The sequence below is a fragment of the Choloepus didactylus genome, chromosome 5 (assembly GCF_015220235.1).
Source record: "Choloepus didactylus isolate mChoDid1 chromosome 5, mChoDid1.pri, whole genome shotgun sequence".
Taxonomy (NCBI): domain Eukaryota; kingdom Metazoa; phylum Chordata; class Mammalia; order Pilosa; family Megalonychidae; genus Choloepus; species Choloepus didactylus.
Window position 1 is genome coordinate 10,354,914 of NC_051311.1, and position 13,505 is coordinate 10,368,418.

A 13,505-nucleotide genomic window follows, 5' to 3' on the forward strand; every position below is an offset into this window, starting at 1 on the left:
TCTCTTGAGCCCACTGTAGACTTCCTCTGTTGACCCCTTACTTTTGGTGTCTTCGGGCCTAAGTCCCTCTCCCTGCTCCCTTGGTCAGCACCATCACTCGTGTGCTGGTGACTCTCAGAGTGACGCTTCTCCTTTCTCTCCCTTCTGAGTTCTCACTGCCCCGCTGGCCATCTTGCTTAGGGACCTCGACTTTTACTTACCCACAACGATACCATTTGGTCTTTCTGGTCCCCTGTATTTCTGATCTCGGAAAGTATCACAACTCTTAGTCTGGAAACCCGGAGTCTTGTCTTCCTCTGCTCAGCCTTCAAGTCCTGTTGGCTCTGTAGTCTCAGCACTTCTCTGACCTCTGCGTCCTCGCTATCCCACTGCTGTGCTGTTGGTGCGTGTGTTGTCGTGTCCACACCTTTGACTTGATGTACACTCATTCGCTCTCTAGGTCTCAGCTCATATCACTTCTCCCAGGAAGCCCATCCTGACTGGGCCTCCACTCAGCCCCAGTGTGGCTGAGGCACCCCCTCGTCCCCCAGGCTCCCCAGCCTCCTTTGCACGTCTTTTACATAACACTTACCAGACTATGTTATATTATTCTTATTTCTTTGATTCTCTTCCAAAGACTATAAGCTTCTTTCAGACAGGGGTTCTGTCTCTTTCCTCACAATATCCCTAGAGTGTTAGCATAGGAACTGGGATAAGAGTAGATATCTGAATGTTTCTTGGGTGAATGACTGACTCACTGAGAACAATTCACTACCAAAATTTCTAAGTTCTTTGTACATGGACAAATCATTCCTAGCCCATTTCTTGCCTGGAGATAGGAAGGAAATTCGAACTGAAGAAATTTTTTAGCAAAAGAATATTTCCTGTCATAACATGAAAAAACATTTTAGAAAAACTATTTCTTCTGTTAGCATTTCTTCTATTAACTTCGTGAGGTACAGTCTTTTTTTACAGCTTCTAACTAAGCGTTGTTTTGAATTTGTAGTCTTTAGACAGCTTTACCGCTAACAGCGGACCATTTCGATATTACCTGGGTGGTGATCCCAGCCAGCCTTTGGAAAATTCTGGTTTCCCCGAAGATGTTCACGTGCCTCCCGGAAGCGACAGCGTTGGGGATATGCAGGGGGTAGCAGGCGGAGGAAAAGGTGAAGTAAAGTGTGGAGGAGAAGATGGCAGAAGTGACAGTGGAGCGCCCCACCGTGAGAAACGGGCTGGAGAAAACAAGGACTTCTCCAATGTCAGAAGGGGGAGAGGTGTGTGTTTCTTCTTTTTCTACTCACTGTCTTTGTGAATTAATTAGAAAGGAGAGGATCATATATATTTAAAAACAAAGAAGTGCTTCAGAAAGGTGGAAAATAAAAGGATAAGCAAAGGTATGTTAGGCAAAGGTATATTACATTTTTAAAAACTAAGGTATATGCTAATCTTGATATCAGGGAAGAGAATTTCAGGGCAAAGAGCATTAAATGAAGAAGGTCATTTATAGTGTAAATGTGTATAATAAAGATGTAAAAATTATGAATATATTTACACCACAATATAACTGCAGAAGATACAGATAAAGCCGGCAGACTTTAATGTACATCTCTTGGTCTATATCAGAGTATAAGGACAAAAATAAGTAAGTATGAAAAGGACCTTAATAATATCATTAATTTAGTAGGTCTAATTAGTAGTTCTATCACCTATATATCATGAAATCAAGGAATAAAACAATGGAACCTGATGATCTGATTCTAAATTTTTCTCTTTGTAACCCTTTTGCCTCTAGCCAAGAAACCTTGGAGTATATTCTCATTCATGATCACCATTATCTCCCATTTCTACATTTAATCCAACTCATACGCTTGTACATCTAGCCCCTGGATGCCATGCTTTCTCTCTTGAGAGCTAGGTCACAGTTTTCATTTTTTACTGACTGCAGGAAGTTCTAAGTTTCTTTGGCTGTTTTTATTTTCTCCCTATTCCAATCCATTCTCAAAGTGTTTAGGATACATTCTTTCTGACTGGTTTTTGTGTGTTCATTTGTTTGTTTTAACACAGTAATTTTCCTGCTGAAGAATACATAGTGCCTTTTTGTGGTCCGTCTTTAATGCTGACACTCCAGCTTCTTGTGAAAATGAATCCTGACCTGTCATTTCCTGTCCCTGACTTATCTTCCTCAGTCTTCCTCTTTACCCTTTCTAGCTTCTCCCTCAGAGAAGTCAAGGAAATCTCTTTCCATGTCCCATGTCTGGCCTGTTTAGCCCATCGCTCTCTCTATGCCTTTTATAATATTTGGGATTGTCTTTGACCTCTTCTTTGTTAATAGTTGACTATCCCTTCCTTCAAAATTGAACTTTAAAAATAGCACTCTTTGGGAGTCTTCTCTGATAAATCACATTTCACTTTGAATCGAGGGGTTATATACCCCTTCACTCTCCTTGTGCTCTTTTACTCACTCCCTGCTGTCTGTCAGGACGTTCATGTGTTCTGCACATAGTATATGTTCAATAAATGTTGGCAGAACACTATAAGCAATAAGCAAAAAGCAGGGTCTGGGGAGTTCTAGGGAAAGAAAGTCACATGTATTCATATACATGTATACTAATAATAATAAAAAAATTCTCAAGGTTTATAGCAATAATCCTAAAACTAGATGAGGAACTTATCCTCATACTGTTAACTTTGCAGGGTGTTGGCAGAGAAAAAGGACAATTAGAAATAAACTAATATTGAGAAATATAGGAGGTTATACCCCATCCTTTGCAGAAAGAGCAGTATGAGGAGGAATATTAGGCAATGAATGAAATTTTTAAAAAATTCCCTCAAATGAGTGGGAAGCAGATTGGGAGCATTAGTGGCTGCAGGGAAGAGATTCACAGTATCCTGCTGGGAACCTTCTGGGTAAGGAGCCAGAATGGTCTCCAGGTTTGTTAGTATTTTCCCTTCCACCTATGTTTGGGAAGAAGGCTAGGGAATGGGGGAATAACTGGATAGAACTATTCATTCCTTGTGATAGAGGCTAGAAGAAGAGGGAGAAAATAAATGGAGGATTACGTAGCCCAGCATCTTGCTTGGTGAACTTCATATGTCAAACACTTTACTTCCACCATGGGACAGGCAGAACCACAGCCAGAACTAGAAGAAATTGGGATTTGTTTTCACACTTGACCTCTCCTTTCCAGGCTAACCAGGAGGAAATTGGGGAAGGCAAGGAAGACTAACTGTTCAGAGAGAATTGTTCTGTGCCAAAGCTCCGGGGGTGTCTCTGATGGAGAAAGTATTTGAGACACCAGGCTACCTGTCATTTGAGTACATACACTACAGTCCAGGGGTAGAAGCCCCAGTGCAGGGCATTTAACAAAATGAAAGAGAACACACACGCAGAATCCTCTTTTGCCTCAGCCCTGAGCTGCGACAGCTAGTTCCACTCAGAGGATACAGAAATGCAAGGCATTACTATCAAGCCTGCAAGCACAGGTTCTGAGGGGGGCACGCCAAGGTGAGCGAGGCAAGAAACACACTGTTGACACAGTGAATAGAGCTGCCCTTGTCGCAGTGCACAAGCCGACAAAAACAGTCCTGGGAACCAGGCAGAAATTGTACAATCAAGAAAAAATGGAAGTGAAGTGGGGTGGTGCATACTATACAAACAAAAGATGAAGAATGTTTTAGAAGAGCACATATACCAGAAAATAACCAATACTTCTCATTCAAAGAAAAAGAATATGAACTCTTACAAACAGGAGGTCAAAGCAGAGATGATAAGGCAAAAAATTGACCTGAAAAGAGTAAATTATGTAGGTAAGGGAAAATTTGGGATATAAGTATATTATTTACAGAACTTACAAATAAATCAGAAAAAGCAAAGAAGGGAATTGATGTGGCAGAATTGCAGGTCATTCATTTATTCCAAAGAGGCAATTCTAGGTTTTGTAGGACCCTCAGCTTATATAAATTGGGTCTTCTTTAAGAGCAAGAAAAAAAAATTATGAATATGAAAGTGAATATTTATTTAAAATGAAAAAAGAAAAATTACAACCTATTACTAGAGCCTTGGAGTTGGGTCCCTTTCTTTAGGCAATTTACCAGAATTGTTTATTTGAAAGGCTTCTGACAGCCTTGCTTTCCCACCCACCTACACACTTGACAGCTCCCATCCCCCACAGGGGCCCGTGCAAGTGTGGGCCGGCCCGCTGAGCTCATTCACCTCCTCATAGATCTGCCTGGCAGCAGCCCCGTATCACTGAGCACCTGCTCTTAGTCAGGCCCTGTTCTGGGTCCTGGGGCTACAGTGGTGACATGGCAAAATCCCTCATTCTATGGCGCTCACGTTAAAGGAGAGCTGATGGTGAATAAGCGAACAAACAAGATGCGTTCAAATGGTGATAGGTGAGGAAACTGAGACAGGTCCTGGTCAGGGTGATGGGAGATAGGGGTCACCGTAGCACACAAGTGGTCCAACTGGCGGTTGTGTGCAGGTCGATTGGAAGCCATGTGTTGCACAGGTGCAGGGCCAGTGCCCAGAGAGGCGCCGCAGAGGCCAGGATCTCAGGCTTCTATTGATGCGGCAAGAACTCAGCCTCAAACCAGACTTCTCGCTTTTTTCTCCCTGTAAATTCCATTCCAATAGCTGGGCTCGTGAAGAGCCACTTCCAAATGTACTTCCTTGAGATACAAGAGTAGAGGTCTTGACAGTGGCATCAAGCATTTGACGGCTCTTGCTGGGGTTTAACTCGGCAGGCAGCTCCAGTTCTGTTTCTCTTAGAATCCCAAACCTGCTCGCTGCGAATTCAGCGATGGAAATCCTTCTGCTCTAGGGTTCAGAATGCCAAAGTACAAGGAGGCAGACAATTTCCTATTTATTATTCAAAACCAAACAAACAAAACTTACCCATTATATTACCAAACACTTCAAAAATTGTAATATTAAATTTCTGCAGATACAGGATGACGTGGTATACCTTTGTACACTGCAAGATAAACTGTTTCAGCTTGTCTGAGAAATAGTTTGGCAACACCCTTTAGGAACCTTGGCAAAGTACCCTTTGACCCAGTAATTCTTGAAATCTGTCGTAAGAAATTTGGACAAGAATTTGTATATAAAGACATTCATTGCAATATTATCTGTAATAGCAAAAACTTGGGACCATCCTAACTATTCAAAAAGTGGAAAATGGTTAACTTTATTACTTTTATGACCTTATTAGGTCATAAAATTCCTTATTAGGGAATTTGTATAGCCATTTAAATGTTTTTGGAATAAAATTTAATGATGTGGTTGAAAGTTTATAAGAAGATATTAAAAGCAGAACACAAAGTCGTAGATAAGAGGTAATGCCAATTCTGTAAATATATGCATAGAAAAAGAATGGAGGGATATATAGTAATGAGATTTCAATGTCTCTATAAAGAACATAGAATTTATACTAAGAAAAACATATTCTAAAAGCTTTTTGGTAAACTTATAATGTAACAAAATAACAAAACTGAAAATGACCAAAAGGGAAAACAGTTATTTAGCAACGTTTACTACTATAACGAAGTAGTGTTCAAATTTTTTAATCTTGTTATCTTATTAGTAAAGAATTTTTAAGCATGTACTCCGAATATGCATATTATTTCTGAATTATATACATTTAGTTATGTACTAACATATACATTATAAAATCTTAGCAAAAAAATTTTTAAGCATATCTATATAAATAGAAGTTTTTATATTTATTTCTTTTAAAAATATTTACTTCTTTTATCTCTGTCGATTATTTTGGGTACTGCCTGTTTGCTTATTCTCCACTTTGGAGATTTAGAACTCAAAGAAATAACAGAAAGGGAAAAATGAATGAACATATAGTTTCTGCTTCCATAAGAATTATTTAAAACTAATGCATTTTATTTGTTAAAATAGGGCATAGGATGCAGCATCTGAGTGAAGGAGCCAAGGGCCAGCAGGTGGGGAGCGGAGGGGATGGGGAGCGCTGGGGCTCGGACCAGGGGTCCCGGGGCAGCCTCAGTGAGCAGATCGCCCTCGTGCTCATGAGACTGCAGGAGGACATGCAGAGCGTTCTGCAGAGACTTCATAAACTGGAAACACTAACTGCTTCGCAGGTAAGCGTCCAAATGTGTCTTGCCTTCTTCCAGTGGTTCATCCTGTAAAATAGTGTGTAAATCTGTGTTGATCAGATTACACACGTCACTGTGTTCTGATGACCTTTGGAAACAAAAAGGATCTACTTTTGAAAATATTAGTTAATAAGAGACTGACTTAAACGCTAAATACCACTTAAAATAATATCAGTTTTCCAGTGTGTAAAATTAGCTGTTCCATGTTGGACGTGGGAGCAGGTGCCGTGGCAGCGGTTTACTCGTGCGACACGAGGGCTAGTGCAGAGGCCTTCCTCACGCCCGGCAGCCGTCCCGGAGGAGTTGTTCTTCTGTAGCGAGCATCGTCCTCTCTCTTGACTTCTTTTTCAAATGCTGGTAGAGGTAAAACATTGTTACTAATTATTGAATGTAAATTAGTTTTAGGAGCAACTTTTGGGCCAGAAAAGGCCCTAAATTAGAGAAGAATTTGGAAGCTCCAAGGGAGCTTAGAAGAGGCAGTATAGCTTGTCAGTTCAGAAACTCAAGCAGAGCCAGGGACAGATAACCTGCCTCCTGGTCCAGTGTTCTTTCCTATAGTAAAGAAAGGAGGTACTAAGAGGGAAAATTAAGCTTTGTTCACAGTTTTGACTGTGCCATGATAATTTCGGGACTTAGATACAGAGGTTTCATGTGGCTGCTAGTAATCTTCCCCATTTGTCCCCTGACGTGTGCCGCTTGAGTAACACTGGCTGGAGAAAAGAAAGACACGACCAGCCTGCTGGCTGACCCAGCTTCAAACATGTTACGATGGCTAAGCCTCATATGGTAACAGATGTTAAGAGGATTTGTAAGAATTAATCACAGAAAATGTGCCCCATTCTTGGTGTGCTTCCATTGCAAGGTGAACACATTAGCTTTGAACATATGTGAAGAAACTGATAACTGCAGGCTTTTTTTTTTAATTCAATTTTATTGAGATATATTCACATACCATACAGTCATCCACAGCATGCAATCAGCTGTTCACAGTACCATCATATAGTTGTACAGTCATCACCATAATAAATTTTTGAACATTTTCATTGCTCAAAAAAAATTAATAAATAAATAAAAGTAAAAATAAGAATAAGAATAAAAGTGAAAAAGAACACCCCAAATATCCCATACCTCTCCTTCCAGGCTAGTATTCATATACATTTTCCCCCCAGTTTTCTACTCATCTATTGTACACAGGATAAAGGGATTTCCTTCTAGTTATTCTAATACATTAAAAACTAAAAATGAGTTCCTATGTTTAATGCATAAGAATAACCTCCAGAATGACCTTTCGACTCCATTTGAAATCTCTCAGCCACTGAAACTTTGTTTTGTTTTCATTTCTCATCCCCCTTTTGGTAAAAGGCTTTCTCATTCCCAGGATGCTGGGTCCAGGCTCATTCCTGGAATCATGTTCCACATTGCCAGGGAGATTTACACCCGTGGGAGTCATGTCCCACATGGGGGGGAGGGATACTGCAGGCTTTTTAAACAGCCTTTGTGCGTCTTTTACCCTTTACCTAATAAGTCCCTTACTCAAGTTATCCCAAGGAATCTCAGTTGTATGTACATAAAGGGATTCTCAGTTACATTTTATTGTTACTTGGACTGTGACTCTCTAGGCTTTAGGGAGTATCTGAGCACCCTGAAATATGGTTTCGTATTTTTGAGGGGAGAGGGTTTGTTGCCTTCACCAGGTTCTCAACAGGATTTATGATACAAATGAGGTTAAGAACAGTGTTTTAAATAATTGACACATTATCTTGTTTATACAGGTAAGTATAGGCTGTTGATATCAAATACACAATATTATTTGTATCTTTCATGAATTAGAAAATTGTATTCTATATGTGTTTGACAAATAAAAAGGATTTAAGGCCCATGATCCCATGAGACGATGCCTAGTTTAGTTATAGAACAATCTTAAAGAAAACAAACGAGCCACCAACTGCAGGAAAGCTTACTTGTTAGTTTAGAATTATTGAACCTTGTTGTTCCGAATAGTCTTTTTTTTTTTTTCTTGTTCTGTGATTTTCTAAAAGAATATTTCACATATTTTCCATGTCTTTAATGCTATTGAATTTCTGCTAAAATTCCTTTTTTTCCAGATGTTTCACTTTTTTAACTCTTATGTAAAACAAACTTTGAAAAAAGATTCTGACATGTATAAAGACTTTTTCCTTCATGTTTGCATAATTCACGGACTGACTGTTGAGAGCCCTAGTGCCAGTGGAGTAGGCGTGGGTGGTGGGACGGAAGGGGGCCTACCGACTCCGGCCTTTACTTGGCAGAGGAAGACGCTGAGGGGCTGGGAGGTTCCCTAGTTGGTGCTGAGCCGGGGCTGTGACTCAGGTCTCCTGATTTCTAGCGTAACACACTTCCCAGTACTGTAAGGGGCCTGTGATGTATTATTTTTTGCAAAATGGTTTCCTCGATTCATTCACTTAGTAAATATTTGTTGAATGGCCCTGTAGCAGATCCTTTTCTAGGCAATGGCTACAAAAATGAAAAGGGAGCTGGTACAGTGAGCAGGCTTTGGGGCAAGCAAACTGCAGGAGTTCAAAGCACGACCACTTACCGTGTGATCTTGAGTCAGGTGACTTAACTTCTCGGTGCCTCAGTGTCCTTTTCTATAGGATGGGAATAGTAACAGTGCTTACTTCATGGACTGTTCAGAGGATTAAAGAAAATGTTAAAACGGCACCTAGGATATAGTATGAACCAAAGTAATGTCAGATAAGATGATTAGGATGATGATAATTACGATGATGAGAACACAGCCTTTTTTTGCTAACAGCCTTAGAGCTGATTATCAACAACTCTGTTTTCTTAGTTCCTTTGCAGTAGTTACCATTGTGTGACATTTTTCCTTTCAAAATGAATTTCAAAAAAAACAGGAATCATTTATTTTAATTTAGCAATAGAATAGTGAAATGGACTTTTTCTAATTTCTAAATTGTAATTTTTAAGTATGTAAAAGCTACATAAAAACTGCTTGACATATATTAAGTATGGGTGTCAGCGAGCGTCTTTAGGAATTTCATTTGCCTTTTCAAACCATAGTTACCTTAAGAAGTCCATTTATAGCTTCATTTAGTAGTTCTGGTTCACTTGAGCATTTGTTGGTAGCTGCTGCTTTACTAGGGAGTGGTAATACCTGCCACATTTGGGTGTGGTCACCTGTGAGCTCCATTTCCATTCCCAAGTGCATGAGCGTGACCTTGGATTAGTTGTTAGACACCTGGGGGCTGGATTTCGTAAATCTGCTTTTCCCTCCATGTCCTTGGGAGAAGCGTCACGAGGGAAGTCTCTTGGTTGACTGTTGTTACACCGTTCACAGCATAAGAATACTCGCCATGTGTTGGTGCCGTGAGCAGCAAGTGTGTAGCTGAGTGTGCTAGGACCGTGCCGGGTTGATCAGTACCTTAACCCTCCATAAGGACCGAGGCGACATCCAGAGGCAACGAAGTGATTGTTTTCTGTAAACCATAGTCATACCGGCGTCCTTGAAATCATATTACCCCATATCAAAGACATTGAAAAGACCACTCCCCCCCACCCCCCTTTCCTTCTGTTCTCATTCGGTCTCTTCAGCACACCGGCCTCCTTGCTTTTTCTTGAACTTGTTCACAGTAATTGTTAATGGAAAAATGAATTCTCTCATAAATCTTCATTCCATTTCTCTAAAGCTTATAAAAAATGGAGAAACTGAGTAATAAGTTTCTAAAACTTGCCTAAGAAAATATGTGTTTGGGATGAGCCAAATTGTAATCACTTATCGCTAAATTAGTCTGTTTTTCTGCTTAGTTTATGCTACTTCTCCTTTAAAAATCCGCAACATTAACAGTTCATTTCGCGTTATCTTTCTTACACCTCCTCTGCTACATGTCATGAATTTCTGACGCACGTTATGGCACATAATCTTTATTGTTTTAGTCATCAAGGCTATGCTTCTCAAATGTGTTTACAAATTGGTAGTTGGTATGGAAATTAAGAAATTAAGAAAAGTTAAGTAGGAGCTTAAGAAGAATATGAAAGCCATAAAGAATTTTGATTGATTTGAGGTTTATTTAGAAATTTTATATAATTTGAACTAAAAAAATATAAAGTGTCAAATGTATTGATTTGCCTAGCAATTTTAGGGACCTCGTCATTTGGTCGATATGGATTTCAGGATAATCAGAGCATTGTTCGCAGATTAGTAGAGAATAAATTACTATTTCAGCCTTTTTCTGGAAAAAAAGATAAATAGAAAACTTTACTGTATTTTTTCATTTTGTCAAAACTAACACTTTCATTTGTATTTATAGACAAAATCATCAACCTTGCAGACCAGTAATCAGTCTCCCTCACCGGTAAGACATTTTTTTCTGCAATCTAAGAGCCAGGGTTTCAAATAAGTTACAGTGGAGTCAGATCATATGAGGTCGTTAACTCATTCCAAATGAGATGTATTCTTTGGAACTCAGAAGTTAAAAAATACTGTGTTTAAGTCCGAAATATTCCTGAAAACTTATGCTTTGAAATTGTGAATTATGCTTTGAAATGCAAAATATCTCCCTCCATTTAGCAGGAGTGAGATTTATTAGTTATATATTTTCAAAATAATGAATGAGGTATTTTTTTATACTTATACATGCAACATGGAATAGATTAATGACCAGCTGATTTTATTTTCTCAGAGACCATCTTGGTGGCCCTTCGAGATGTCTCCTGGTGCATTAGCTTTTGCTGTTATATGGCCTTTTATTGCCCACTGGTTGGTGCATTTATATTATCAAAGAAGGAGAAGGTAATAGTATTTGCTAACGGTTTTGTAACTCAGAGTGGTGTGTAAGCTCTTTTGATCTGTAGTAGATGCAGCTTTCAGGAGCAGTTAGGGGAGAGGCCCATTTTGTAGATACATTGTCATACTGAACATTCTTTACTGATCCTGAGATTTACACTACGTTGGAAGTGCTATCCTGTGTATTTCTAGGTACTTCTTAGACTTCAGAAGCTTTCACTTGAGAAAATCTGGTTGATTTGTACACCTTTGATTTAGGCAACAACAAGAAAATGACTACATGTTTCTTAAGTGTTACTGGCTTATGAGGAAGGAATGCTCTCAAACTGTGATGTGTGCTTTGGGCCCTTTGCTAATATTACAGGAAAATGGAGAGGCAAATAAAACCAAAAGGAGTCTCATGTCCTCTACCTGTGAAAAACAGACATTGAATATAGACATCACAGTAAATTTTCAGCCCATTGGTTGACTGCCTCTGGAATTAGAGATCACTCTAACTGAGGGCCAGACCTCCAGTCTGAGATGCCAGCAGATACCCTGAGTAGGCCTGAGAGTTATAAACTGGCATCTCTGAAAGTACCTTGAGACTGTCTAGAGGAGGAATAGACAGCTGGAGGCCAAAACTCAGGAGATCAAAAGAATGCTGAAAACCTGTTTTGGTTACCCTGTAAACTGAATTACTTTCCATGAATGGGCAGATCACTGTTTCCCTCACTGTTTGCCTCCCTGATTTTCTTTTAGGTTTTCATCACCATTCTCCATTAGGTAACAGCAGATGGGGAAAAGAAATAGGGCATTTGCTAATGAGTTTGTAAGTGTACTCTTAAACATGTGTAATGGAAACACGTTTTTTTTTTTAAATCTATGTTTAAGTATTTATGAGCATGTTTTTCCTCTAACCAAAAACCCAAGTTTCTAATTATTCAACTTAATAACAAAAACAAATATCAAACATTTATCCTTCTGTTATGTAAAAGGGACAAGCAGCACTCTGGTATAAGTGCCCCGGTTATAACACTTTACAGTAGATAAACTGAAATACATCTGGCTTTGGGTGAATGAGTTTCTTCCCTGTTCTCTGCTTATATTAAAATAATTTGATTTACGTTCATAAATGAAGCAAGTAAGTTTTCTGGTTCGCTAATGTTCTTGAAATACACCCACTTAAAAAACTTTAGTGGGGTTTTAGAAGCTTAAGTTGCTTTCTCAGAATTTTCTACCTCTTCAAATCCATCTGTGTATGTGTTGTTTCAGCTAAGATATAGACTTTAAATTATATACTTCATTTTCTTCCTTTCTCAAATTTAAAAATTCTCTTTGATGGTTGGGTTTAGTGCTCTAAGCTGTTTTAAATTCCAGTTTCATTGATTCTGGAAGGAAAAAGAATTGAGTCTTTTTCAATATGTAGTAATGCTAGATTTAAACAGAAGGCACAGTGACCCCAAAGATAGTTTACATAGTTTGCAATGTGTTTCAGAGTTCCTGTTCATATTTCCTTTTGGAAAGTTGGGAATTGGAGAGTAGAGAATGTTGGCATAGGACAAAACAAACCCTAACACTTATTTTGGTTAATAATTCATTTCATGTTTAAGGTTGAAGCAGTTTGTCAGTCTATTAAAGATAAAACAAATTATACTCTGCTTCAGCAGTCACAGAAAGTTGGAGTGTTTATGAAAAAAATTCATAGTAGAAGGACAGTAGAAGGTTGCTCACCATTTTTTTTAAGGCTCTCTTTCACTTATTCACAGTTGTCTCTGAATGGAGAAACTTTCCTGTTTTCAATGTTCTGCTTCATTATGGTTGAATCTTTATGAAGTTTTCATTATCTGTTAAATATTTCATCTTCCCAAATTATAAATTATTTCACACCGGGCAACTGCATGTTGATGGGGGATAGCGTTTTTTAGGTATTGTTTGCATATATAACAAATTAACTGGACTTGGAGATAGAGCCGTATTTGATATGGAAATAAATTTTAGCCTTGAGGGATTTAGGCAGTGTTTAGCAATTTTTAATCTGGCAGTTACAGAAATAAAGACTGGAGCAGTATGTATGGTTTAGAAGAGAGAGGTTCAGAGTTAGAGACAAAGGGAAAGGCCTGGGAATCTGATTGGAGGGGAAAGGGTGTCGCTACTCTTAATAGGGACCAGCAGATGCTCTGAGATGGGCCTGGACGTATTTAAGCAGCTATAGTTGTGTTAAGCTTTTGAAAAGCAGACATTTTCCTTTTTTAATATTAAAAGTAACACCTTTTTAATTTTTAAATTAAAAAGAATTTAATCTGCACTTTTAATTTTCTCCAGTATAGTGGAATATAAATATAAAATAAAAGAGATTTCTCACATGATTGACACTGCAGTGGGTCAGAAGAACATTCTTTCTGCTGGTGAGGGACGAGCAGCACCTGCCCCGAGCACCTCGTTTGCTCTGCCTCTCCCCGGTGACCCGGCCTGATGGGCTACTATTAAAATTCCCTAGGAGTTCAATTCTGAAAACACCTAAGTCTGGACATCTCCTGTTGAGGTTTACTTGGAAGGGAAGGGTGTTTCCAACCATTTGTCTTTTCCGTCTGCCCTGCAGTTTCCTGGGCTTTGAGCCTTCACTCCGGCTGAGTGG

At 39.1% G+C, this 13,505-nt stretch overlaps 2 protein-coding genes across 13 annotated transcripts in view; one reads left to right on the forward strand and one right to left on the reverse strand.

Annotated features, from left to right (window-relative positions):
• LOC119535544 (ankyrin repeat domain-containing protein 26-like) overlaps positions 1-13,505 on the reverse strand; it is a 961,331-nt gene that overhangs the window by 506,018 nt on the left and 441,808 nt on the right. The window lies entirely within an intron of this gene.
• The window catches only part of ACBD5 (acyl-CoA binding domain containing 5), a 47,101-nt gene that overhangs the window by 30,289 nt on the left and 3,307 nt on the right, over positions 1-13,505 (forward strand). For all 8 annotated transcript variants that reach the window (XM_037837913.1, XM_037837914.1, XM_037837910.1 and 5 more), the window contains 4 exons: positions 986-1,253; positions 5,891-6,090; positions 10,413-10,457; positions 10,785-10,894. In XM_037837913.1, the coding sequence (XP_037693841.1) occupies positions 986-1,253; positions 5,891-6,090; positions 10,413-10,457; positions 10,785-10,894 (623 nt within the window). The remainder of the gene's footprint in view (positions 1-985; positions 1,254-5,890; positions 6,091-10,412; positions 10,458-10,784; positions 10,895-13,505) is intronic.